General features: G+C 47.7%; 1 protein-coding gene across 6 annotated transcripts; it reads right to left on the reverse strand.

The window, feature by feature from the left end:
• KCTD20 (potassium channel tetramerization domain containing 20) lies at positions 1–27,353 on the reverse strand. Of its 6 annotated transcripts, XM_062625652.1 has the most exons (9): positions 27,226–27,242; positions 20,522–20,639; positions 6,065–6,264; positions 5,077–5,356; positions 4,132–4,234; positions 3,568–3,688; positions 2,433–2,630; positions 1,508–1,618; positions 1–495 (listed from the first exon to the last, which is right to left on the reverse strand). In XM_062625652.1, exons 3-9 carry the CDS (start codon positions 6,213–6,215, stop codon positions 203–205), a joined length of 1,257 nt encoding a protein of 418 aa, XP_062481636.1. In that variant the 5' UTR covers positions 6,216–6,264; positions 20,522–20,639; positions 27,226–27,242; the 3' UTR covers positions 1–202. The 6 variants fall into 6 exon arrangements, with proteins under 6 accessions (XP_062481636.1, XP_062481635.1, XP_062481631.1 ...); XM_062625651.1 differs by lacking the exon at positions 20,522–20,639 and having other exon boundaries at positions 27,226–27,353; XM_062625647.1 differs by lacking the exons at positions 20,522–20,639; positions 27,226–27,242 and adding an exon at positions 26,083–26,432.
• Between the last annotated feature and the right edge of the window lie 394 nt (positions 27,354–27,747).

The following is a 27,747-nucleotide window of genomic DNA, read 5'->3' on the forward strand; positions in this document are numbered from 1 at the left end:
TTTCTTCTTGTTTGAGGAGGTGTTGCTTTTGATTGCACAATTAGACCAGAGTGTGGCTCTTTATTAACATGCTTGAAGTATGACAACATAGTAAGAGCAGGAACGAGGATAAAGCACCCTGCAAGAGTCTGTATTCCATCACCAGGGACGGAACTATGCCGAGACGGTCCCACATCAGCAGGACCATGACCCTGAGCCACCACTAATCTGGTAAATCATTCACAGCCATTTGGGAGAATGGTGCATTCAGCCTGTCCAGTTCATCTACCTGTGGGGGGTGATGCATTACAACCTCCTGGTCCTCTGAAACATCATCACCCACAGTGACAAGGTTTGTGAGGGATTTGCTCCGAACACACTGGAAATCAACGTGACGGCTCTTGCCCTCTTCCTTCTCCCATGACATCTGGATGAAGGGCCGTTGAACGTAGTTGTAGATAACTTCTGAGCGGCCACCAGGCCTCCTCTTCACCTTCTCTTTGCAGGTGGGATACCCTGAAAACACAGCCAGTCAGTCACGTTATACACCTTTGATATGCACAAAGGGACAAGAGGATCCCAGAACAGACAGGTAGGAATGACTATGGGGTCAGGGAGACTTAGGAGATGAACACCCACATTCCACATTTACCATTATTGGTTTTCAAAATTGTTCTTTTTTTCCCTACAAAGGAGTCCAGGAGGGCTGGACACTCCAGCCTGAGGGACCTGGGGGTTCAGGCTGGAGAAGAGAAGGCTCAGGGGGGACCTGATGGCTGCCTACAACTGCCTGACAGGAGGATGGAGCCAGGAGGGGCTGAGCTCTGCTCCCAAGGAACAAGGGATGGGACAAGAGGAAACGGCCTCAAGCTGCCCCAGGGCAGGTTTAGATGGAGCTGAGGAACAATTCCTTCCCCAGAGGCTGCTCAGGCATTGGAACAGGCTGTCCAGTGCAGGGCTGGAGTCACCACCCCTGGAGGGATTGAGCCTATGTGCAGATAAGGCACTTTGTGACATAGTTTAGTGGCTGCTCTGGCAGTGCTGGGGAACAGTTGGATTCGATGAACTTAAAGGTCTTTTCCAACCTAAATGGTTCTATGAGTCTTTAAAAAGAGGGTGCAGCTCTCTGTGTAGCTGTATCAATGTATCAATGGCTGTGCAGTGTTGGCCACTTTGTGAGCAGACCCAGCTACTTTAAAAATAAGACAGTGTCCCAGGACAAAGCACAATGTTCTCTAAGCTCCCTGAGGGAACGCCTGGATCAGCAGGCAGAAGTTTTGGGACTCCTGTTTCCTGTTTACTCACTCCTAAAGAGAACAGTCTTACTGCTCCATGCTACAGATCTTTTCCTTTTCTCTAACATTTAAGCCTCCTGACCAATTTCAGTGTAACATGATAAAGGTGAAGGAACATGCCCAGCTTGTACTCAACACATAAACACTTTGTAAAACACAGAGCAAAGCAGCAAATGCCTTGAGCCCAGAGGAAACCAGGCTTTAGTGTGGAGCCACCTGAAGGAACACTTTACCTTCAATGCCAATACGAATGTTCTTCAAGCCCCGCTCCTTTAAGACAGCTTTTGCCACATCGCGGTTCTCGATGTACTTGAAGAATCTGTACAGCTTGGAGCTGTAAAGGACTGGAGGGATAAAAAAGGGGATTAGAATCTACAAGGAGGGACTTTCTCCCTGGTTTTGACATGCTACAATGTGAAGGTTCCTAAAGGGGGACTACAGGAAACCTGGAGAGGGGCTTTGGCCAAGGGCCTGTAGGGACAGGCCAAGGGGAATGGCTTTAACCTGCCAGAAGGGAGACTGAGATGAGCTCTGAGGCAGAAGCTCTTCCCTGTGAGGGTGCTGAGGTGCTGGCACAGGGTGCCCAGAGAAGCTGTGGCTGCCCCATCCCTGGCAGTGTTCAAGGCCAGGTTGGACACAGGGGCTTGGAGCAAGCTGCTCTATGGAAGGGGTCCCTGCCCGTGGCAGGGGTTGGAGCTGGAGGAGCATTAAGGTCCCTTCAACCCAAACCAGTCTGGGATTCTGTGAGGCGTTGAAAACCAGGTCTGGTTTCCAAGAACTACTCCAGGTGTCTGTTCCCATCACTGTGACTAGCTGCACTTCCTTGGTGGGACGGCAGTGATGCACATTGCAGGCTAGATAGAATGGGTGGTGATGGGTGTGTGAAGCAGAGTGTTCACTCACTAAGGAGCCAGGAAAAAGCTGAGGGGGAAGCAGCAAACAAAAGGAAGATGCAGTGAGTGGTGTCATTACCAATACAGGTGGTCAGACCAAAGCTCTGACCAGGCTCTAGCAGCAGTCAGTTCAGAAGGCACATAAAAAGCAGTGTCTCTTCCTGGAGGAAGACTGCTGTTTGGGCAACATGCCCTATCCTTACAGCCAGATGTGTCTGAGTGCATGCTGAACATGGAGCCAGAAGCACCAGTGCCGAGCCCTTACTTTGTGAGTACTCCTCTCCCATTGGAGGTGGATGATCTTCATCCCAGTCCACGGTGTCTTCATCTGTCAGCACCACAATGTGACATTCACGTTCCCCTTTCCTTGCACTATCCACCATTATAGGCAGAATGAGCTCCTCCAGGTAGCTGTCAAACTGCTTGTGAGCACCGTCGTTGGAGAGCTCGTGTAACAGAGCACCTGGTAATACAGACATCATATGATGAACTGTTTTACACAGCAAGAAAGTATGTCCCAGCTCTACACTTTCCATATACATTCAAGAGCACAGCCTGCATTCTTCTTCACACAAACTGCTTAACACATGTTCAGATGCATCAACAGTCTCCACAGCTCCAGAACTGGCAAAATCAGAGGCATGAGACCGTATTTCCAATGGAGAGGATTACACTGTCAAATCATTACACTACTATTAAAAGAACACCAAGGTCCAATCAATACAGTGGAACAGCAATAGAATGAATTATTCATTACTACACTTAACCTGAATTTCCAGCACCAACCTCTGTCCCTGAAAGCACATTTTCTGCCTTCTCTGTGATCAGAAGAGAGGGTAGGAAATTCCCCCCAAGCCTGTGCTATGATGCCATGCACACCATCCCTGTACAGTCCCTGTCACAGCCTATGTTAAAAGTACTTTTTTTTTGTCAGCATTCCCACCAAAAAGCTGCTCCCAGTCAGATTCCTTCATGACTAGGAACTCTCCACTGCTTTCCAGCTTTGGTGTCCTTGGTTCCTGCTCTGCGCATCACCCTTCAGCTTAAATGATTCATGACTTGCTGGCATATTTTAGACAGGAGTTATAGCCCTGCTTTTAGCCTTCATTTTCTTTGGCTGTAACAGAAGGTCTTCTCAGCCTCTCTTACAAGAAGAGACTATGATTTTTACAAGTTCAATTTGCTTTTTTTGAGCAAAGTGTCTGTGATTCGATCACTTCCCTCGGGACTGGTACAGCACAAAAAGGAAGCTGTTTAAATGCAATGCACAGATGAGTCTTCGTGAGTCCACACCTCCATGCTAAACTAAAGCCCACAATAAAGAACTGCACTGAAGCAGGATCAGAGTGCTCAAACCCATGCAGATGAGCTCCTAAGAGCCAGTTTCTCTCCATACTTACTTAAATCTTGACATTTGATTGTGTTAAAATCAAAGTTTATGCAGAGGTAATCACATGTGTCTCGAAGGTCGGGGATGGAAATCCCATCAGGGCAGTTAATGATCCCAGTTTTGTAATAATCCTGCAAATAAAAGGGCAATTTTGAAATGAAAAATTAAGAATATCTTGGACCCTGATAACTTTTCATTACCGCTTTGTTTTGTTAAGCAACATTTGAGAGTTACAGAGGTTATTTACAGCTCTGTGAACAGTAAAACCGCCCTCCTTGTCCAAGAATTTACATCTCTCTGTCTCTCTGCAGATCCCCTTGGGTCTGATCAACAGTGAGCTCCAGCTAAAACCTTTCCCATGGCAGAGAGTTTCGTAACAGCTCATAGGTTACAACAGTGTGACACAAGAAAGGTAAAAGGCAACATCTGAAATGTTGACTCACACCAAAGAGTTTTAATACAATCACAGTGCAGAACAGGAATAACAGAACATGTCCCAGGCAGCTGCATCTCCCCTGGGACATGGCTCAGTCTGGCACAGATTGTTTTCTTCCATCTGCAAGCATGTCCTTACCAGCACAGTCCGGAAAACAGCTGAGCTGATTCCTTCTGCGATTTCATATTCCCCCTTTTCATTTGGTCGCGTGAAATTGTATTCCCTTCCTGGTCCAAACATTCTGAACAGATAAAAATCTATGTAAGGGCAGAAGTATATTGAAATGCATTCATTCTAGAGATCAATAGGTGCATTGAGGTTAAACAAATCCAGCAGTGACACACATATACAGTAACAAACCCTACATTTAAATCTCTCACATGGTAAATAAGCACAAGAGCTGTCTCAGCTCAGTCATCCTATAACTGGACTCTTGTTACATCTACTGGATTGGATGAAACAAGCCACAGCTCCAAGGGACAGCTCATTCAACCCTGGGTCAGAAAATACCCCAGCAATAAAGCCCTTTCACTGACACTACATGAGATACCCACCACATGCTTTTTGATCCCTTGTTTTACACAACAGCCTCCACAAGGGTCAGTAACTCATCTCCTTTGGTCAGAGATGGGTGAAAGCACTGGCAATACAGAAAATGAGTGCTTCCTATTGTGTCAAAAGGCTCCAACCTTTATGCCATGCTACAGGGAGCTTAGTAAATTCTCTCTGGGGAGAGTATCAAAAGATAACAGAAGGGGGATGGAACATTATCATTTTCCCCATTCTGGAAGGGAGGTTATCAGCTGGGAACAGATGCACTGCTTACAAACACAGCAAACACTTAAACAGAGGCAAAAGGAGACCAGGTCTACCTAAAAGCACTCATTGAAGACAAATAATGTTACCTAGAGAACTACCAACTCCTTCTACATCTGGGCATGTCTTCAAGCCCTCACAGCCAAGTTCTGAATGAGGTCAACCTTGCTTGTGTGTACAGATGACAAACAGACTTTTGGAGTTTGTTCCACTGTAGCAAACATTTAACCCCCTTGAGGTATCTTGAAAACAGTGGAAATGACCCACCTTCCCAGCATGGTGTCAGGGTGAGCAGTGAAAATCTGCGGATTCACTGCAAAGCGAGTGCCATCTACCACGAGCGTCACCTTCTCTGAAGCCACTGGCTGTGAACTGCTGCTTGAGGACAAGGTGCAGCACCCGTGGCGTTCCTGGGTGTTAAAATACTCTGACTGTCTCTTATTTCCATCTTGGAAATGGCAGTTGTGAGTGTCTTCAGGAGCAGACAACATGCTACTGAGCTGGGGACTTACTGGGCAAGGAGTGTGTCGGCATTCAGGATCTAAACCTGAGAGAGACAAATGAATATTGCAAGAGTAAGATATTGAGGATGCTGCAAAACATCGTTTCACTGTAACACTGTAGTAAGAAAAATGAGTTACACAGGGATGTCAATATGTGTAGTGTTACACGTCATAAACTGAGTCATACAGGGATGTCAGGGTAACGTTACATGACATAAAACCACACTGCATTTTAAAACTGAGCCAGCGGTTGGATTGTGAATAAGAAAATTCCTGATGAACCATGATGCCTAATGCTCCTTGTTAAAGCAAGCAGCTTCAGTGTGTAAGAGCAGGAGTCCAGGAATTACACAAGGCCAGAAACACACACAGAGTCCCAGCACTGACAACTACTCTTACAGCAAAGCAGGAGCAGAAGCACACACCATAGTTGATGGTGGCTGATGCTGCTCCATGGTGGGCACACAGCTCTTCAGGAATGTCCAGTTAATGTGCTCAGGAGGACAACTCAGGAGGAGCTGCAAGTTGGCCAGCCAGGGCGTACCTGTGTGATGTTCCTGCTAAAACAGCAAGACCCCAAACTCTGCTGTGGACCATTGTCCCTTAGACCAACCTGGCAAAGGCAGGATACGTATTCCCCACAGCAAACTGCTTTGGGATACTGGATTTTTCCCAAAACACAGCATCCCCCCCAGAAAAACAAAACAACTCTAAAACCCTCTCACTGATAAGGACAATGCTAGGAACATTACCCTCAGTCCTGGGAGCTGCAGCCGGGCTGTGACCTCCTAACACCACGTTGCTTTCTTCTGACTCCTGGACTGCTACCGTTGTGCTCCCCACAGAACAAGTGGGCTCCGGATTTCTCGGCCAGTCTGTGCCAGCAGCACAGTTCACATTCATGCTGGGCCTCCGTGACGCGAGGAGTTGGCTGCGTTTCCTAAGAGAAGAGCTAGGAGAGAAAACACCAGCTTGTTGGTTTTGGAAGAAACTCCCAAGCAATGAATCCCTGTACCTGGAACAACAAGCAAAGCCTCTCAGGCTCAAAAGGTGTTTCTTCAGACACTTAACTGTGTTTCAGAAGGCTAATGATGCTGGTTGTGGCCCTATGCTTACCTAAGGCGAGGGAAATAAAGCTGTCACAGTAATCAGGGGTCTATTTAATCTATAAATCTTTGCTATTAAAAAGTAAGTCTAAAGCCACTGATGCCTTCAGAGGACATGTGTGATCCTGTAACTACCTCCCTGGCAACTGCCTCACCTCCATACATCTCTCTGGATTCCCAGCACTGGCAAAATGAGCTCTGTAACATAGCTATAGTCCAAACCCCAGCATTTTCCCAGCTAACAGCTCAGGCATCGCCTCTTAACCCCTCTGAGGTCTGAAGGAGGCTCCCTGGTCACAGATATTACATTGTGTGGTCTTCCCTTCTTGATTCATCACCCTCCTGTCATACAGTGCTCACTCCAGTGTTTAACCCAACAAAGTCATAGAACCATAGAATGGTTTGGGTTGGAAAGGACCTTAAAATTATCCAGTTCCAACCCCCTGCTATGGGCAGGGACACTTTACACTCAACCATGTTGCTCGACACACACGACACTTGAAGCAATGCCACTCATATCATAACTGTTCTTCCAGCACATGCAAAGACATCTTCTTTGGTCACTTTTCCCTCCTTTCTATCCCCCTACAGATCTCTTTTGCTGTCTCTTTCCCTCATTCTCCCCTTGGCATTGATTTTTTCCTGCTACTGCCCTGGACAAGACACCACTCTCCTTTCTTGGCTGGATGCGTTTCCTTTTCAGTCTCCCAAACACAAAACACTGATTTCCTCATGAATGAATGTTCCCAATTTCCCCCCTGCAGAACAATTGTCCTGTGTCCTTTGCTTGGCTGAATTAAGACTCCAGAGCCCATGGGTGCCATCCATGGCAGAACACTGACAGGGCTGGATACAAACCAGACGCAATCCAGCACTACCAAACCACCACAATGCCAAATGAGAGTTGGAGAGTTTGCTGGGCAGGACCTGCTGAGGAGGAAGGTTTTAATGAGCAGTTCAGTGCTGGCTTTCCACTCAGTTACTGCCATTTCAGTCCTAATTGGAAACTTTCAAAAGGAATAACAATTCCTTCCTCTTGTCCCATCAATCCGACAGGAAGGTGCCAGCATTATCTGTATATAATATAAAGGCGGTGCTTACACCTCATGCCAGGCTCATCAGAAGGAGGACTCCTGGCAGCAGCAGAACCCTGTGAAAAGCTCCTGTATTTTTTCTTTTCCAAAGGCTGCAGCAGCAACACAAGGAGCCTACGAGGGTCATGCGAGTTCCTGCAAACTCAACAGTGTGCAGGGCATCACCATCCTCCTCTCCTCTCCTCTCCCCAAATACCCAATGTTGGATCAGAAACTCCCTCTCTCGACATGTTCCACGCTGGTTTCTTGGACCCATTGCTCTGGCTTGGACCTTGGAGAGACCCTTCACCAGACCCACCAGAAACCAGCCGCACACCATGAATACTGCCTTGTGTTTGGTCACACATGAACAAATCCATCCCCTTCTGCCTGAGCAAGGGGCAACACAACATCCCCATGAATAAACCTGTGCAATGTTCTGCCCTCTTCTCTCATGGGACAGACCAGCAAAGGGAGTAACAGGTCAGTGGGCTGCTGGATGAGGAGCCCCTCAGATCTAAGCAGAACATATCAACTGCCCCACTCTTACAGCTTCAGGACAAACCTCCTGACCCAGGAATGATCTATGTTAATGGACACAGGGGAATCGCTTTAACCAGAGGGGAAACTGAGATGAGCTCTTAGGCAGGAGCTCTTCCCTGTGAGGGTGCTGAGGCGCTGGCACAGGGTGCCCAGAGAAGCTGTGGCTGCCCCATCCCTGGCAGTGTTCAAGGGCAGGTTGGACACAGGGGCTTGGAGCAAGCTGCTCTAGTGGAAGGGGTGCCTGCCTGTGGCAGGGGCTGGAGCTGGGTGAGCTTTAGGCTTCCTTCCAACACAAACCAGTCTGTGACTTTATGTCAAATAGCATTAGAAATGCCTACAGACTGCATTTTCACAACTATCTGGGTGTGATGAATGTTGCCATGCCTGTTCATCACCTTCAGCTTTGAGTTAAACACACGCACAGCTCCAGAGACCCTGTGTGCCAGTCAGCAGAGTCCTCTACTACAACACCTCAGAAACTACTTGTAGAACTACCATCTATATGTCTTGTAGCTTCACATGAGCAACAAGACATGAATTTCCCCTGATCATCCCCCCCCATCCCTTTTCTGCTTAATCCGTTAAGCAGGATTTTAGGACAAAAAGCCCCAACTGTTTGACATTTTTCTCCTCATTCTTGTCTGTTACATAAAGTTCAGCACCAGTGAAAGGTGCTAAAAGCTGCAGTGACAGAAAGATGCAGAAACACAGATACTCTTTGCAATGGTGGTGGCTCTGACCAGCATCAGATCCGAGTTTCCTCATTAAAACTACAGGAAGCCCTGTTGATAATCTGCCTTGGGCCAGGCTAATGCTATTTCCCTGTTCCCTCTTGGCATGCCCAGATCCTACACACTATGCGTCAGCAGAACTGAGGTAAATGAGTAAGGATTCCTTTAGCACAGCTGACTGGGACAATACAGATCCAAACTAGTCATTTTCCATGACAAATACAATGCAATGATACATACAACCCAGCAGGAAAACCAGTACATAAAGACTTCAGAAGGTTCTACTCATGCCTGACCAACTTACAAATGTCCAGGTTTCTTTTCATGCCCAGGATCAAGGTGCACTACCCATAGTGAGAATAAATATCTATAAATAATAATTAGCACTATTCATCTTCAAAGCTTCATACAAATATGAACTGCTCCTTCCTCCTGGCAGCCCTAGGAAGCACTGCAGGGAAGTCTTTTAGGAGAGAAGGACACTGAGAAACATCATCTTCAGGACTAGCCAGAGCATCAGGCTCAGTGTTACACTGACTTGCAACACGTTCACTCCTCGAGCTCACCAGCAATTACCCTGTGGTTAGCAGGACAAACACAAGCAGGTTCCCATCTTCTTCTGAGGTGTGTTTCCATGCACGTTTCTACCCGCTGGTAAGCATCAATTGGCTGGTACCACAGAACTGATCAGGAGCAACCCCACTTCTTAGCTCACTTCTCAGGTGCTTGTTTGGATGCTCAGATCCTGAAGAAGCAGGGAGGGACCAGTCTGAGCTGAAGACTCAGGATTTGTGGGCAGCTGGATTTTGGGAGCTGGGAAGTCAGGAGTAAGAAAAGCCCAATGTCATGCTCAGCACTAAAGCTCAGAGAAAGAGCTCCTGAACAGGCTGGGATTTAAAAGGAAATCAGTGTCACAGTGAGAAATCAAACCTCACATCTGACTCTGGCCATTGGCTCTGCCTAACTTGGAGCACATGGGTCCCTTCTCCCTCCAGGACATGACATTAAGAATAAGCCATGCAACTGAAGCAGCATCTCTGCTCCCCAGCCCACGTGCTGATGGTCACAGTGAAGTCATCTTTATTTGAACTTGTTTTGAGCCAACACTTTTGCTGAGAGAAAAACAGGGAAGTGAGGTTGCTTTTCTAAACACAAACTGGAGACAGTTTTATTTAGCAACATCCTTGGCACAACCGGTTCATGCTGCAAACCTTTTGCAGAGATAGAGAGGCTGAGCCTTGCTCTATGCAACTCTTAAGAAAGAAGGAATTGTACTGGGATATCTTTAGCACATTATCCTTCCCCACCCTAAGGAATCCAAGGCTCGTCCAAGCTTCCCAAGGTATAGTCATTGCCTGGCTACTGGAAGGAACCAAATGGCTTAACTTGCACACCATGACGAGCACATCAGTGATGTGTGTGTAGAGGAAACACTCCAACACAGTAACACATCCATCAGAGAAACTCCCTTTAAATGCAGGACATTTTATGGAGCAAAAGATAACAAAAGTATCTCAGACTTGCTGGTTTCTGACTCTTGTGTTACCTGTTCCTTATCCTGACCCTTGGGATTTTGTATTAAGAGCCATTATAAATTATTTCACGTATCAAGGTTCAAGAACTTCACAGAAATGTCAAAAAAACCCCAAACCATAAAAAGCGGACGTAGCACAATCCATTAAAGAGTAAAGTCCTTTCCTGCAACATCTGACAGCTTATGCACTGCTTCAGTGGCAACCAGCACAGAATCCCAGACTGGTTTGTGTTGGAAGGGACCTTAAAGCTCCTCCAGCTCCAGCCCCTGCCACGGGCAGGGACCCCTTCCATAGAGCAGCTTGCTCCAAGCCCCTGTGTCCAACCTGGCCTTGAACACTGCCAGGGATGGGGCAGCCACAGCTTCTCTGGGCACCCTGTGCCAGCGCCTCAGCACCCTCACAGGGAAGAGCTTCTGCCTTAGATCCAACCTGAACTTGCCCTGTTTCAGTCTGAACCCATCACCCCTTGTCCCGTTCCTACAGTCCCTGATGAAGAGTCCCTCTCCAGCATGACAAGGAGGACGTGGTAAGAGAGTAAAAATAGAAGTAGTGACCTTACTTCACCGTTGGGTTTGTGAGCAGCAAGGAACAACCTGCACTGAGGGAGTGAATCACAGTTACTAATCCTTCCCTCTGCCTGAACCACGGCGTAACCGCGAGGACTTAAATAAAACTCCAAACAACTCCTTTCCAAGGTGACAACACTGCTTTAAACCTCCAAACCCATTCCCATGTCCAATTATTTTCAGAAATGTGAGCAAGCAGGAAACACGCATCCACAGGGTGTGCCTGACCCAATTCTGCAGTCAGACACTCCAGAACAAGATGTGCTTCTAATGTAACTGCATGCAACCAAGAAAAGCTTGGAATTACTTTAATTTCTGTTGTGGTTTAACCCCAGATGGCAACTGAGCCTCACAGAGTCACTTGTTTGTCCCCCAGTGCGATGGGGGAGAGAACTGAAGAGAAACTGGAAGACAACGCTTAACCTGCCAGAGGGGAGACGGAGATGAGCTCTTAGGCAGAAGCTCTTCCCTGTGAGGGTGCTGAGGCGCTGGCACAGGGTGCCCAGAGAAGCTGTGGCTGCCCCATCCCTGGCAGTGTTCAAGGCCAGGTTGGACACAGGGGCTTGGAGCAAGCTGCTCTAGTGGAAGGGGTCCCTGCCCGTGGCAGGGGCTGGAGCTGGAGGAGCTTTAAGGCCCCTTCAACCCAAACCAGTCTGGGATTCTACAAATTCCACAGAAAACAGCAGGATCATTCCCACACCTTGGGAGACCCTGAAGATTATAAAAAAAAAATGGAGAAATTATGGAAAGGAAACAGCCCAGAAGGCACTGGATAGACCCTGCTGTGCTGCACTTACGATAGGCTTGACATAGCCTCCCATCGCACCCTCTGCTGTGGTCACCTCTGCATTCCCAGAGGGAAAACAGCCCCATTAGGAAACTGGAAGACAAAATAAGCATAAAAGCTGCCTACTAAAACACATTTTCACTATAAATCGTATAAAACTCCAGGTTTAAAACACAAGAAGCTGCCTTTCCCTTTACAAGTTGCTTGGAGCAAACACAAGCTGCACTTGTCAGTACTGCAGGTTACAGCTGAGGAAGGGCACCTGTAAGGCACTGACACATCCAGCTTTTAATTTCGGCTCCCTGCTTTTGACCAAATTCCACAGTCTTCAAACATCTCAGGATTCCAAGGGTCTCATTCATTAGCAGGTGCTTGATTTGGTTTTTTTCCAAGCATTTTTCCAGTTGTCAAATACAAATGTGGTTCCTCACTTACTCATCTCTGTAAGTCTTGGCTTGGAGCTCAGTTTGCATTCTCTCCTGGGCAGCAAAGGGCCACGTGTGACACCTCACATGAGCAGGGAAGCTGGTGTCACAAGCCTGCCCCAGGCACATGCAGCTTCTGCCACAAGGGTCTGGGACCAGGCACTGCCCCATGCAGCCACATCCCGCTTCAAGCTACACCAGAGGAGGTTGAGATGGAGCTGAGGAACAATTCCTGCCCCAGAGGGTGCTCAGGCATTGGAACAGGCTGCCCAGGGCAGGGCTGCAGTCACCGTCCCTGCAAGTGTTCACACAGCGTGGAGACGAGGCCTCAGTGCCATGGGTTAGGGGTGGCCTTGGCAGTGCTGGGAATGGTTGGACTGGATGGGCTGAAAGGGCTTTTCCGAGCTGGTTGATTCTGTGATCAGACAAGAGATGCTGAAGGCAACATGAGACCTGGCAGGTCTGAGGCTAGCCACGCACCTCCGCATCTGCCTGTGTGTGCCACAGGAGAATACCTCAGAGGTGCCATCACCCAGATTGCATCAGGTACAAGATCCACCCAGAGTCTTTAAAATGCTTTTCTCATACCTACAAATGATCATTCCGTTTTCTGAACATGAACATAAACAGCCAACAAGAGTAATTTATAGACTGAACTGGCACAGGCATATTAGAACAGGCTCTTCCCTTGTTCTATCAATATAAGGAAGACTGATTTTCCATTTGGCTTCAAATCACAGCTGGAAAATAACATCCAGCAGGCCTGATGCAATGCAGGACAGCCTGTGGAGCCTGGCAAGAGACAGCAAGGAGGCTGATGAAATGCTCAAGCGTTTGCTCCTATCCTGTGCCTAGAGCTTCACTGTAAGCAGGGTTTACAGACCTGCTTGTTGACTTTGGCCTTAAAAATCCCTATTCCTCAAACTCAATTCAAACCTACCGTGTTTGGTTTGTATGGCTCAGCACTGCCCATCCCCACCCTGACGTAAGACTCACAGCTCTGCAGCCCTCATGTAACTGCCTGTGCCTGGCTCAGATGCTGAAAGCTCCCACACGTCACTGCCTCACACTCACAGCATCACTTCCTTTGCCAACCTATAATCACCAAGACTAATACATGGCAAAAAATCATTGAGATTTATTAACTTGAAGAAACTTATTACAGGATTATCCAAAGCAGGAGGGTGACACTGTGGCCACCTCATCAACTGGAATCAATGATGACCACCTAATAATGTGCATCCTACCACTGAATGTCTCAGAGGGGAACAAAATCTCTGAGTAAGGCAAGAGGTTAAAGCTTTGCTGGGGCTATTTTCCTCCATGTAAGACTCAAGGCACTAATGTTAAAAGAGCACAATCAAGCTACATCTAAAGGCTATTTCCACTATTCACACTATGGGGTTAAAGACATCTGAAAAATTATAGTTCTTATACCTGATCCTCATAAAGAGCTGTTTAACACTAAAGTAACAGCAGCTTTGCTGGTGCTGCCTGATTAAATTCAGTCAGCAATTTAAATAAAGCCTGGAGAAGAGAAGGCTCCTGAAGGGGAGACCTTAGAGCAGCTCCAGTGCCTAAAGGGGCTGCAGGAAAGCTGGAGAGGGGCTTGGGACAAGGGCCTGTAGGGACAGGCCAAGGGGAATGGCTTTAACCTGCCTGAGGGGAGACTGAGATGAGCTCTTAGGCAGAAGCTCTTCCCTGTGAGGGTGCTGAGGCGCTGGCACAGGGTGCCCAGAGAAGCTGTGGCTGCCCCATCCCTGGCAGTGTTCAAGGGCAGGTTGGACACAGGGGCTTGGAGCAAGCTGCTCTATGGAAGGGGTCCCTGCCCGTGGCAGGGGTTGGAGCTGGAGGAGCTTTAAGGTCCCTTCCAACCTAAACCAGTCTGTGACTCTATACCCATATAGAACACCTGGCTCCTTCCTAGGCAGAAGGATGGATGCAAATCTGATCAGGGTAGGGGGAAAACTGCCAAAAGATGAGCTGTTTCAAATACAAGCAAATTATTCTTCTCTAGAGACAGCAAAAATAAATGTCCCCCTTAAACCCACAGAATTCTGAGCTAAATAAAGTGTTAAACCAGGTGACACCCATGAGTTACACTTTGTCTTCACCAGCCTTAGATTAAGCTACAAATACACCTAAATGCCTGCACCAGAAGCAACAGCAGCAGACAACAGGGCTGTGCCCTGTGTCCTCTTTCCATTTCCTGCAAAACTACTTAAAAACCCTTTCAGAAGAACAATAAATGTTTCAAAGTTTAAAAGCAAGACCCACTTCAGCTCTTTAGATATAAAAAGGCTATTTTCTTTCTCAACTTTTCTTCTTAAGCAGTTAAATTCACTTGGGTTTCAAAGCCACACCATTCCAACTCCTACAGCCACACACTAAATGCAACTTCCCAATTCTAAGCTATACAAAAAAGGAAAACAGTGTTTCTGAGAAAGCTCCAAGTCTGATTTACCTGCACCTATCCGAACTTCTGGACAAGAAATAATCACTCCCATTTCCTACTGTAACCCTGAAGCAAACCCTGTGCAAACAGCCCCTCTCAAACAGCACAGCTCTTACTTACTGGCGGCTCATACGTCCTCTGTGCTACAAGCACCGGCAGCCCCAAACCCGCCTGCAGGAGAGGGAAGCACCAAGTCACAGCAGAGCTGCCCGGTTTGAACTGTTGGTACCCGATGGTCACTCCCCCAGTGCCTGATTCATGTACATGTTTCAGCTTAAAAGTCTCCACTCTTCCCCCCCCCCGCGCTGATTCATGACCTGTTTGAATATACAAACCTGAAATAGCTTTATTTTAAGCCTCCTGTTTCCCAGCAAAAGTCCCCTCAAAATCTCTCTTTCTCCACAGATTCCTGGTTCAGCCTCTTTTGGACAGAGCCTTGGAGCAAGCTGCTCGAGTGGAAGGTGTCTCTGCCCGTGCCAGGGGGCTGGAACTGGGTGATCTGAAGGTCCTTTCCATGCCAAACCACTCTGTGATTCTCTGAAGTATGTGGCAGACAAGGCACAGTGTTATCAAACCCTTGATGCTCTATGGTCCAAGACACCCACCCACAGCACACCCCTCACACAGGCAGAAAGGAATGAACTCCCAGGATTTCTAGTATGCACATAGCCATGTGCATGTGGATTCCCAAATTCAGAGATCCCAGATGTGGGCCCAATGAAATTTACAGTAACTGAGGATAAAATGAGTTACTTTGACATGCCAGTGCCTGTGTGATGCATTGCTACTGAGCCCAGTAAGAAGGACCACATTTGCTCCATTGTTCTTATACATCACGCCCGAGATGTGACCAGTTCCAAGTAACAGATCAATCTACTCTGCTGTTCTTAATGCTTTCCCCCTAAAATGTATATGGCTTGCTTAAACACAATTTCATGGACCAGGACTAAATATATCCCAGATCATCAATAATATAGAATTAATGCAAAGAGAACCTGAATAAGTAGGAAACTATTTTCATCCTGACTCAAACCTGTGGTAAAGCATCTGTGCGTGTGTGCTGGCAAGTTATGCTGAACAACGCAAAGCACCTGAACAGCTTAATGAAAGATGCCTTAAGAGGTATCTTACTTCAAACCAAACCAAACAATGCAACTATCATGTTATGTTGGATATCACATCATTAATACACAAACTCGTGTTTGCACTATACATATGTACCACGTACTGCAAGCACTACCTGTGGCTTGGGAACAAGCTTTTAATTCCTTAATGTCCAATTATCTGGTGTGTCTGGATACAATAAAGAGGTTGGGGGGGATGTAAAGGAAGAGCAACAGCCTCTAATCACTGAGGCACATTGTCCCACACAGGGGGAGGCAGGCTGCCACCATTCAGGACGATGCAAAGCTCCCCAGAGCACACAGTGCTCAAGCTGAAGGCAGCACACACGGTAGAGCATGAACCCCCAAAACGAGCAAGGAGCAGAGAGCAGGGGACAAAGGAACACTTCAGCTCACACGTGAGGGGCTCAACACCAGACATCCCTCCTGTCTGCTTCACCACAGTGGTCTCAGGACAGGCAGTTTCCCAAGGCCAGTCCCTGGAGCCATTTCTGCCACCACCACCTGCAATTTTGGCCTGCAACACAGCATCCCAGCACCTACACCCAGACCGCAGCACCATAAAGGCTGGATAAACCATTCTGTTTGCTTTCAGCACAAAAACCGTCCAGTGTGGATACTCTTGAGATGAGGATCAGTGTATTAATCAGTGAATTTTGAAGTACACAAGAGTTTTAATACAAGTGGATTATTTTACAGCAGAATATCAGTAGAGAGAAACATTCAGATCAAAGCAAAATTTCTCTTCTCCCTGAGCTTTTCATCTCCTACACATCATCAGTTGGTGTTTCAGCCATAGCAGAAAGCACTTACTTGCTTTGACTCTTATTTTAGAAAGGCCATGAGCAGCTTCAAACTCCACCTTCCTCCTCTGGAAGGGATCCCGGTAAGTAACTGCTCCCTCATTCCCAACTCCAACTGCCATTCATTTTTAACCAATTGCATAGCTTTCCACTCTGCTGCCAACAATAGATTTTTGAAAGTTGAATGTGGTCACAGTAGCTGTTCACCAGAGAGATTTCAGAGTAACAGTTACACAACATCACAAAACCAGCTGCAAACTGCTTAATGACATGCAATTACATTTGAAAGTAAATATTCCAGTTTTGAAAAGGCATCTGTGCTATGGTCAGGAGGAGCTCAGTGCTCACTGAGGTACTTCAATAATCACAGACTGGTTGGGGTTGAAGGCAGCTTAAAGCTCCTCCAGTTCCAACCCCTGCCACGGGCAGGGACCCCTTCCATAGAGCAGCTTGCTCCAAGCCCCTGTGTCCAACCTGGCCTTGAACACTGCCAGGGATGGGGCAGCCACAGCTTCTCTGGGCACCCTGTGCCAGCACCTCAGCACCCTCACAGGGAAGAGCTTCTGCCTGTTTCAGTCTGAACCCATCACCCCTTGTCCTGTCAATACAGTCCCTGATGAAGAGTCCCTCTCCAGCATCCTTGTAGCCCCCTCCAGACACTGGAAGCTGCTCTGAGGTCTCCAGCAGCTTCTCCCCAGGCTGAACAAGCCCAGCTCTCTCAGCCTGTCTCCATACGGGAGCTGCTCCAGGCTCTGGTCAGCCTTGTGGCTTCCTCTGGCCTTGCTCCAACAGCTCCATGTCCTTCTTATGATGGGCACACCAGAACTGCACGCACTGCTGCAAGTGGGGCCACATGGGAAAGTAAACTCTGATTTCCCCTGACACCTCTGCCCTGGGGCTCTGCTGCCACAGATGACAGATCTGGCTGCAGTTTGTGTCCCGTGTGGAAGAGTAGAACCAGGCTTGGTAACACTCAGGTGTCATAACCCAGCACAGGAGATCTTTACCTCACTTTGGTAGGAGACAGGCTGGCACCAGATCTCTGCTGGGGGATTATCTGACATCCCCATTGCTGTATCTCACCACAAGGCAGCAGGGTGAGGTGCTGGAAACTGGGTCAGATAAAGCCACCAGAGCTACAGCTTAGCTACCCAGGTGAAGGGCTGAGATGAGCTGTGGCACCAGCAAAGTAAAGCTGATCCACACCGGCTGCAGAATCAGCTGCACTGCTCCAAGTTAAGTTGTTTAATTCACATTAAGATCCAGACAACAACAAAAAGCAAAGCAAACATAAGCCTACCTTTTAGAGTGCAGCCTCATGAGTAAACTCTGCAAGTAACACTGAAGCAATCCAAACCCCACATAAACACAAGCATTTTATTGAGCACACTGCAGCTCTTCAGGAAAACACACCTTGATTTATTTTTAGGGAGTCAAAAGCAGGGGCTAAAATGTCCCCTTGGTGAGGCCACCCACTGGCACTCTCAGTTTGTGTCAGCACAGAACCTGAGACCTTATTTTCAAGAACTGAAAACCACGTTGCTCAAGGTTTCAAAATAACTCAGGTTTAGGATGGTACCTTGGCAAGAGTTAAAGTTCCTCCTGAGCTGTTTATACGTGTGGGTAAACAGTTCACATGCCAAGCACAGCTCTAACACTTTCTAAGTATATTTCATAACATTCTTTCTTCTGTGACTAATACTTCTTCCACAAAAACATATCTGGCTGCGTCACGTTTCTGCTGAATGAGGCAGGAACCAGAGCCATGTTTTGTGGAAGTTTAAAGAAAGGGAAAATACGACTTAAAAATACAACATAGAAAAAGCAGAGGTGATGTTTATGCCAACACATGCACCGAGGTGTTTGTGAAGGGGTAAGGTGCCCATTTGGGCACTGAGTAAGGTGGCTCTTAAAAGGGGAAGTTCTAAGATGCAAATATATTCCAGATCAGTCCACTGCAGCTCATTTTTAACTTCATGAGCAATTCTGGCCAAAACTGCAGCTGCTTTCATGGTTATCTCAAAGACAACAAACAAAAGAAAGGCCAGGATTTGTTACAATTGATTTATTTCAAGGGAATTGTCCTCAAAGGCTGTCCTTGGGAGGAATATCCAGCTGTTCTGCTGAATAATCCAAGAGATTCACAAAGAAATTAACATATGCCAGTAGTGGAGCTTATCCATGCGTTTAATAAATCCTTAACAAGAAGTGGAGTCTTTACTGCAGGGCCTAAAAGGGTCTATTAATGTACAGAGCAGCTCTCTCTAAGCCCAGGATTTCAATTCAATCCTGATCAGATGTGACCAAAGCTTGACATTTTAGAGCTCTCGCAATAGACTGCATGAAACAAGTTTGCTGTTGTCAGTCTGGCTGCCAACTAAAGACACTTCCAAGAAACCACCAGCACCAAGTGAACCTCTTGGTGGTAAACCTGGACCAGAACTCACATGGGCAGAAGCCTCAGCATACTCAATACCAGTGGGGGATGCTGCTTCCAGCACCATCTGTGGACCATGGCCGGGGCAGCACAAGGGTGCTGGTGTGTCCATGTCAGGGCTCACCACTGTCAATCTCTGGCCTCAGTTCACAGCAGTTCTGTTTTGAGTTGACAGTCTCCTAACTAAAGACAGCACTAAATGTCAGCAAGACACAGGCTGAGAGACTGGAAAAGAGCCTATTTTGTGCATTAATAATAGTTTCATCTTTCAGAAATGCAGCAATTCTACTGTACCAGTGGTGAAATGGCATTTCCCATAGCTGTTCACACCACCTTTAAAACGGTCTTGGAATGACTTAACAGCACAAAGTAAAGACACAAGATACCCCAGCCATGGCATATTAACTAGTTTCCTCAAAACAATTTAGATTCAAAAACAGCTTTTAAAAGGAGAGGCTCATCCCATGATCTTGGCAAAGCACATGCTGTTATAGGGACATCTGACGAACAGGGTACGATTTAAATATAGCACAGCCTGAGTGCAGAGAGGTCTCCACACCAGTAAACAGAAATCCAGCTTCTCCTGGCTTAGCCAACACTAGAGAACAGACAGAATTAGACTGGTTTCACTTTAATATCTTACACAGCATATTCACCTGAAACCCAGCTGTTTATCACAGCTCCTCAAGCCTGACAGCAAGCCTGCATGTGAACACAGCTCCTCATTATCAAGTATCTTCATTTAGGTCTTTCTGAAAGACACAGCATCCAGCCCTGCAAGGGGACTGCACCTCCAGCAGCTGGGAGCAGTGACACTACTGACCTGAGTCACAGCAGCCTTCACACTGCTCTGCACATATGATGACAACAGCCTCACCCATACATTTGAAAACAGACATACTGCTGCAGGGACAGGGGCAGCCCCAAGCTCAGGAATCCCAGAATCTCAGACTGGTTTGGGTTGGAAGGGACCTTAAAGCTCCTCCAGAGGCAGGGAACCCTTCCACTAGAGCAGCTTGCTCCAAGCCCCTGGGTCCAACCTGCCCTTGAACACTGCCAGGGACGGGGCAGCCACAGCTTCTCTGGGCACCCTGTGCCAGCGCCTCAGCACCCTCACAGGGAAGAGCTTCTGCCTAAGAGCTCATCTCAGTCTCCCCTCTGGCAGGTTAAAGCCATTCCAACTTGGCCTGGCCCTACATCCCTTGTCCCAAGCCCCTCTCCAGCTTTCCTGCAGCCCCTTCAGGCACTGGAGGTGCTCTAAGGTCTCCCCTTCAGGAGCCTTCTCTTCTCCAGGCTGCCCCAGCCCAGCTCTCTCAGCCTGGCTCCAGAGCAGAGCTGCTCCAGCCCTCACAGCATCTTTGTCAGGAAACGGGGAAAGCTCCGGTTCCACCTGCAGCTCACACATGCCCAGGGAAGACTCACGATAAGTATCTTCTCCATTAGTACAGCATTCAAATCAACGGCTTTTGATCACACTCAGAAAGAAGGGTTTAAATTGCTGTGCAGCGTAATCCACAGGTAAGTAGAATAAAGGGTAAAAGCTGAAACCTGTCTAGTCTAAAATTACTCAAACATTACACAGGGTAAGAACGTATCTCATAAAAACTATGCATATGAACAAAACCTTCAGGTTTTGAGGTGCTTTATACTAAAGCTGAAGTGTTTCACAAATCTGCCTGAATCATCTGAGCTGGAGATCCCTGAAGGACATTAGAATTCTTCATATCTGCAACTTGGACTGCCTGAAAGGAAAAACAACAAAGTAGATCCTATAGAAAACAGCTCATAGAGGAAAAACAACATTGTGCACATATATTTGAGAAACTCCATAGATCTAACAAATCAAATTGTAACAGCAAATTGCACTTTTTGACATTTAAATAAGCAATATTTCTTTTCTATTCCTGAACAAAGTTACAAGAAATTAAGCAACTTTTGAAACCGCTGAGGATTCCATACCCAGCACATGCAGTAAAGTCTTCTTCTAATTCCCCTATTTGTATAAAGGGCCTTTGCTATCATAAACTTCCACCTTCTGAGCCTGTATCAGTCAGTCACCCCTGACCAAGTGTTGTCTCCAAACACAACAGACTACAGGGAGGTTGCGAGTGCTGTCACAACTTTTATGTCAATGGATTATGGAGCTCATTCACATCTCCCAACTGCAGCAGCAGATAACACTCCAGGCAGACGTCACCTTCTCTGTGGCTACAGATTGTGCAATGCCATGTTTAATCCACTCACCCAGAGGAAGAAGACATGAGCTACTTTTCACGTCAGTTAAGGCTTCCTTGTTCTGTTTTTCTCTGGTATGTGTTGCAGTTATGTGGAATTGGCAGATGGCATTAACTGCACATGAACAGAGACCTGTAAAATCAACCCTATCCATCAGGGACTACAGTGACAGGACAAGGGGTGATGGGTTCAAACTGAAAAAGGGGAAGTTCAGATTGGATAAAAGGAACTTTTTGCTGTGAAGGTGCTGAAGTGCTGGCACAGGGTGGCCAGAGAAGCTGTGGCTTTCTCATCCCTGGCAGTCCACAAGGCCAGGTTGGACACAGGGGCTTGGTTGGAGCAAGCTGTTCTAGTGGTAGTTGTCCCTGCCTGTGGCAGGGGGTGGAACTGGATGAGCTTTAAGCTCCCTTCAACACAAACCAGTCTGGGATTCTGCGACTCGGCTGATTTCCAGTCCTACCAGAAACTCTGTTGCTGCTACCGCTACAACACAGTGGCTGTAAAGAGTTTCTCTCTTCCTGCCTTTTCCTACTCACCTCCATTATGGACATTTCACTGTGTTTTCTTCAAGTTACCAGAACACCTCAGGTGAGAACTGCTGTCCTTCAAGTTATAAACCAGACAGCACTTAGTGAAAAACATGTCAATGATTATTAAACTATGAAAATTGCTGAAGCTGGGGTATGTGCTTAATCACAAGTTAACAGGATATCCTCCAGAGCTAACAGGACATCCTCCAGCATCATGTGGACTCACAGACTGGTATCAGGCAGCATGATGCCCATGGCGGGGAGGTAGAACTGGATGATCTTAAAGTACTTTCCAACCCAAAATATTCTGTGATTCTATGATCAGCTGTAGTCCCAGCAAAGTGAGCCATGGGGCTGGACTCCAAGAGACCCAGGATGCTTCCTAGATCCAGAACTGTATTTATTGAGGAAATCATCTTTTATTAAGCATGGCCTCATTCCTTTTGCTTTCCTCATCTGTTTTTCAAAACCACGTTGCTGAAACTTCACACTTAAGCAGCATTACCTGCCAGCAGCAATCAATGATGATTATAGCCCATGTCTTACTGCTGTCACAAAGCTGGCTGCCAGGGGACTTGCATGTTCTCACACTGCTCATGTGACGAGTATCAGGCACAAGGTTCAGTTCTGTTGTTCTCTGGCTGCCAACCTCCGCTTCCTTCTGAGAACTCTCTGATTCAATACACTAAACTACTACAGCCCAAAACATGGGGCAGGGATGTAGCACTATTTCATGAGAGGCAGTGGGTAGCTGCATTCAATTCCCAGTTCTTGCAAAACACACTTTAGACACTGAAAGCATGACTAAGAAATTTTAACCATAGAATGGTTTGCGTTGGAAAGGACCTTAAGCTCATCCAGTTCCAATCCCCTGTCACAGGCAGGAATGCCTCAGCCTTAGACCATGTCACCCAAGGCTCTGTCCAGCCTGGCCCTGAACACTGCCAGGGATGGGGCAGCCACAGCTTCTCTGGGCACCCTGTGCCAGTGCCTCAGCACCCCCACAGGCAAGAACTCCCTTATATCTAACCTGAACTTGTTTCAATTTGAACCCATCACCCCTTGTCCTATTGCTACAGTCCCTGATGAAGGTCCCTCTCCAACAGCCTTGCAGCCCCCTTCAGGCACTGGAAGCTGCTCTGAGGTCTCCATGCAGCTTCTCTTCTCTGGGCTTATTTGCCCACAAATTACAGAAGCAAATCTGACACACAAAAAGCTGTGCTCTCATTTCTCTATAAAGACAGAGATTTAATCTCCTTTACCCCATTCTTTTTTTTTTCTTCTTTTGGCTCTTCCAGTATTGGATTCCAGGCAGTTTTTATCATCACAGTAAATTGTGACTAGTTCTCCAGTCACTGACAGTGGGATTCATATGACCTGCTCCAATTTATAGGTCACTAGGGTGTTATATTTGTCTGCTCAGCAGCAAAACTGATGCCATGACTGAACATTCCCAAACTCCGGAGCAATCAGTGGATTAACACCACTTTTAATAGCTGGACATAACACATTTGGGGTTGTTCTGAATGCAAAAGCCAGGGGAGAAACAATCCCAATCATTGCAGATGGAGTTACTGAACACTGAACTGCAGTAACAATGATGCTTCTAAGACTAACAGCCATTAATTTTAGTTCCCAATTTCAGACTTGTGCTCATGAAACAAATGCCCTTCAAAAGTCCTCTGACAAAGGGAGCCAGAAAAACAGCCAGGCCAGCACACAGCCTCTGCTCAGGTCAGGGGACACATCACAACTGCAAATTAGACCTGCAACAAGAGACAGGAGGAGAAATAGCCATGAAAGCTGATGAAATGAGACTTAGGGAAGGCAAGTCCCAGGACTTCAGTTACACTGTCTGTAATTGTTTCTCCTCAAGCACACCCATGTGAAGGCTCACTTGCGTCTGTGGTTCTCCTACATTACACCCAGCCTTGTTCCATCACCAGTCTGCTGTAGGGGAATCCCAGTCACCAGTTCCATGGGTCCAAACACTATCCTGGTAAAAAATAATCTCCCTGTTACTTCTAGACCTGAGACTACAGGGCATATTCCTCACCTCTGCACTCCTATTGTAATCCCATTCCCTGGAAAGCTGCATATCCTTCAACCCATTGCCCCTTGGCCTCTCCTTCTGTCATGCACAGACACATCCAGGGCTCCATCTTAGCTGTGAGCTGCCTGAGCCTCCCTGGGGAGCACTGTCTATTTACTTTCTACTAAGCAATTAATTAAAAACTCAGGAGATCCTTTAGGCAGCTGCAGTGGCATTTATCAGCATTTTTCCTGTCAAGAACGAGCTCCTTACCCACTGACTCCTCTGGGATCTCTCTGCAGAGTGCAGCAGTTCCAGAGCACATTCCCAAGTGTCAGGGAGAGTCACTCTGCATTTGTCAGACAGTATTTTACTTTCTAGTAGGAGGAAATGTCTGACACTGGCATTGGCAGGAACATGTAACCAAGAGCCTGCCCAGGTACATGCTGTTGCAGGCAGCTCTTCTCTCAGTGCTCTGGCTGCTGAATCAGCCTCCCAGCACAAAGTCACTGTCATAACCGCACTGCAATGTGTGATGCAATTATTAATACAGAACCTCATCCGCCTACTCCTTGGCCAATATTCCTTTATGGTCACAGCTTCTGGCAAAAGGGGACAAAGGTGGTGGTAACTGCTATACAGTATGAAGTCTGACAGTAAAGTCATTAAAAAGGGTGAGGTAATAATAATAATAACAACAACAACAGCAATAATAATAACAACAACAACAGCAATAATAATAATAAATCTTTCTTTACACCCAAATTTTCTACTTTGGACTTTTCAGGTATTTAAAGTGGAGTTAAAAGCACTACTTTATATAATATTATACCCTCATTCATTTGACTACCCTGCTACACCATGAACTAAACACTTGGCTGCCTGTCATGGGCACATGGAATGAGTTCAAGATGAGGTCGAGTGACAAACACATCCCAGCATGCCCCAAACTTTGCTGAAAGCATCAACTAATAAACCCAGATGTGATTCTTACTTCTCATGGCCTGTACAGACAGACTGAATCACCACATAAAAACCAGACTTACAATAGCCTGACCAGAAGACTTAAAGCAGCTGGTTATGAAACCTCCTGGATGCTGAGAAGGCTGAACATTGAAATGTGAAGGCACCTCAAAAAGACTGAAGGAAGATTGGATTTGTGATCAAATCAGCTGAAGTAAGAGGGTTTATCACTTCTGATGGTTAAAAATACTTTGGGGAAGGAAACAAAGATTACTGCTATGTATAACTCAGGTAAGGCCATGTCTGCAGCACAGGAAAATAAAGTGTAATACTGAGTTATTTTATACTGGACACATCCAACAAACCTGGTAACATCCATGTGGATCTCAGACAATACATCTCTGTTAGCACAATTAGGTCCAGCAACGAGGCTTCCTACTTCTGAGGCTCTGGAAGTACTACCTTACCTTCCACTCAAGGAACTGTCACAAAACCTTCCCAGAAAAAAAGGCAACCCCAATAAACCCCCAAGCCCCAATCACTTTCTCTGCTTCTAGGTACATGCAATCTATATCAAACAGCTCAAATGTCTTTGCTATAACTTGTTTCTCGCCCCTGTTGACAAGTACAAAAATAACCAGTTTAGTCCTTTCCACTACAACTGCTCCCAGGTAGACACCTGCAGCTTGACTGGAAGTGCCCCCAGAATTATGCGATAAACTCCTACCAGAAGGATCACTCCTTTTAAGCCCAATTCAAACAGAAAACTCACCTCCCCCCCCGGCCAGTTCTAGCAGCAAAAGACAGTACTGAAAGAGATCAAAAAGGATCTTACGTGCTGCAAATAACTCATTTTGAAACAAACACCAATTTAGTCAACCCAGCGCACACCTTTCTCCATGAGAGCACAACTTTAACCTGTCCTTAAAAGCTTAGGTTTGGACACAGTTTTCTGCACAGGCGTCACCTGCCTAGACAAACTGCTCCATTTCTACCATAAGATCAGACCACAGAAGAGCCTCTAACATGGATGTTATTATAGAAAATAAAGACAATTGTGACAACATGAACAATTCTTGTACAGGCTGCTTTGCAAAAGAGCATTTTTTTTAAGTGACATAAGTACAAAGAGGTTATAAACAGCATCAAGTCTATTTTACTAAAGGGTTACTGTTACCCTAAATAAAATCACTTCATTGTAACAAAGGCACATGTAAATCCAGCGGGAAGAGTAACACCTCTCACAAGCAGCTTTGCCTACAGACTAAGCCACAGTTTTTGAACCCAATAATTCACTCTTTTGATGCTTACATCACTCAAAGTGCTTCGGTGAACTGAGGGCAGAAGTATTTATAACCCTTAAATCCAGGTGACTGTCAGCAGTGCAGTGTCACAGTGCCAGCGCCGGGGTAAACTAGGACAAACCTCAAAAGGGAGAGCTGAGCCTCTCTGTTGATCCCCCAGACACAACCTCCTTCTAATTCACAGGTTGCGAGTCCAACGCCAGCAGGAAGGAGCGTGACTTTGGGGTGAGCATAAGGCAGGCACAGGGAACACAGGTGAATTTTCTGCCTTAAAGCCATAACTTGACTGCAGCAACAGGGTTTGTGCTTGCAGCAAAGACATTCAAAACACTCTCCCTGCAGAGGTGTGTTCTGAGCCTCTCAGGTTTATATCCAAGACTTGGCATTAGCATTACCCCTTCCTTGAAGGGCCTAAGGTCATTGAGAAAACAACACAGAGAATCCAACAGCAGGATCAGAGACAGGGAAAGGCACCACACAAAAGGGTGCCAGGCTGAGGTCTCACCTACTGCACCCATATAGGGGAAAACCCCTCAGAATGCTCCCTTTCAAACCACAGCAGAGCCAGATAGGAAGGAGGAAAGGGAAGGTGTAGATTCAAACCTAAAAACGTACAGCCTCCAACCTCAGACCACGCACAGGAGGGCAGTGTGACCAACCAGCACCCTGAGAGGAGGATGCTTCCTGCTCTGGAGGTGGTGATCACAAGTAGCAGCCTCACCAAGGAGCGCTGGGTAAAGTCAAGCCCCCGAGGCCTCTTACACAGCCCAGGAGAAAGGTCCAGGCCTCTCGCAGGCAGTGCAGGAGAGGCTCCAAAGGCCCCCCTCCAAGTAAACACAGGGCAGGTGGAAGCGCCCCCTCAGTGCACACTAAGACCCCACACGCACACCCCACGGAAGGGCAGATCTCCCTCCACCTCCCCCCAGCCCCACAGGCCCCTGCAGAGCCCACACAGAACAGCGGAGTCACTGCGAACCCCACAGACACCCCCTCAGCGCCCGCAGAGGAGGGGGAAGACCCCCCCGATCTCCAGAGGCCTGCTCCGAGCCGTGAAGGGCCTCAGTCCCCGCGGACACAGCGCACGACCGGCGGCGCCAGGCCCGTCAGTCGCCCTCAAAGCACTGAGAGGGCCCGGGAAGGCCTCTAAAGCCTCTCCCCGGCTCACAGAGCCAGAAAGGGCCCCACGATGCCTCAAGACCCCCAGAAAGCCGGGCAAGCCCCCTCAGACCCCGCCGCCCCTCACCCGCCCTCAGGCCTCACTCACCGCGTCCCCGCCGAGGCCACTCCCTCCGCCTGCCGGAGGGCGGGGTCCCGCCGCTAAGCCCCGCCCCTTCCGGGCCGCTTTCCGATTGGCTCCGCGGTCAGAGCCGGCTGGCCAATGGGAACCGGGTGATGCCGACGGGGTGGCGGGTGCGTGCGGCTTGGTACCCCCGGTCCGGTCCCGGTCTGCATCCCATGGGGCCCCCGGTCCCGCCCGGTCTGCATCCCATGGGGCCCCTGGTCCCGGTCTGCATCCCATGGGGTCCCCGGTCCGGTCCCGGTCTGCATCCCATGGGGCTCCCGGTCCCGGTCTGCATCCCATGGGGCTCCCGGTCCCGGTCTGCATCCCATGGGGCACCCGGTCCCGCCCGGTCTGCATCCCATGGGGCCCCTGGTCCCGGTCTGCATCCCATGGAGCCCCAGGTCCGGTCCCGGTCTGCATCCCATGGGGCCCCCCGTCCCGCCCGGTCTGCATCCCATGGGGCACCCGGTCCCGTCCCGGTCTGCATCCCATGGGGCACCCGGT

The sequence above is a fragment of the Pezoporus occidentalis genome, unplaced genomic scaffold (assembly GCF_034315485.1).
Source record: "Pezoporus occidentalis ecotype Australia unplaced genomic scaffold, CSIRO_AGI_Poc_V1 ctg280, whole genome shotgun sequence".
NCBI classification, from domain to species: Eukaryota; Metazoa; Chordata; class Aves; order Psittaciformes; family Psittacidae; genus Pezoporus; species Pezoporus occidentalis.

What these genes read in the sequence shown, in the direction of transcription:
- KCTD20 (XM_062625647.1), bottom strand. Translation starts at nt 26,240, where the DNA reads ATGGCTTTAAGGCAGAAAATTCACCTGTGTTCCCTGTGCCTGCCTTAT. An exon ending in CTGTTTTCCGGACTGTGCTG is followed by an intron (nt 3,689 to 4,131) that starts GTAAGGACATGC and finishes TTTTATTTGCAG; the next exon opens with GATTATTACAAAACTGGGAT. An exon ending in CATTCGTATTGGCATTGAAG is followed by an intron (nt 496 to 1,507) that starts GTAAAGTGTTCC and finishes CTGTGTTTTCAG; the next exon opens with GGTATCCCACCTGCAAAGAG.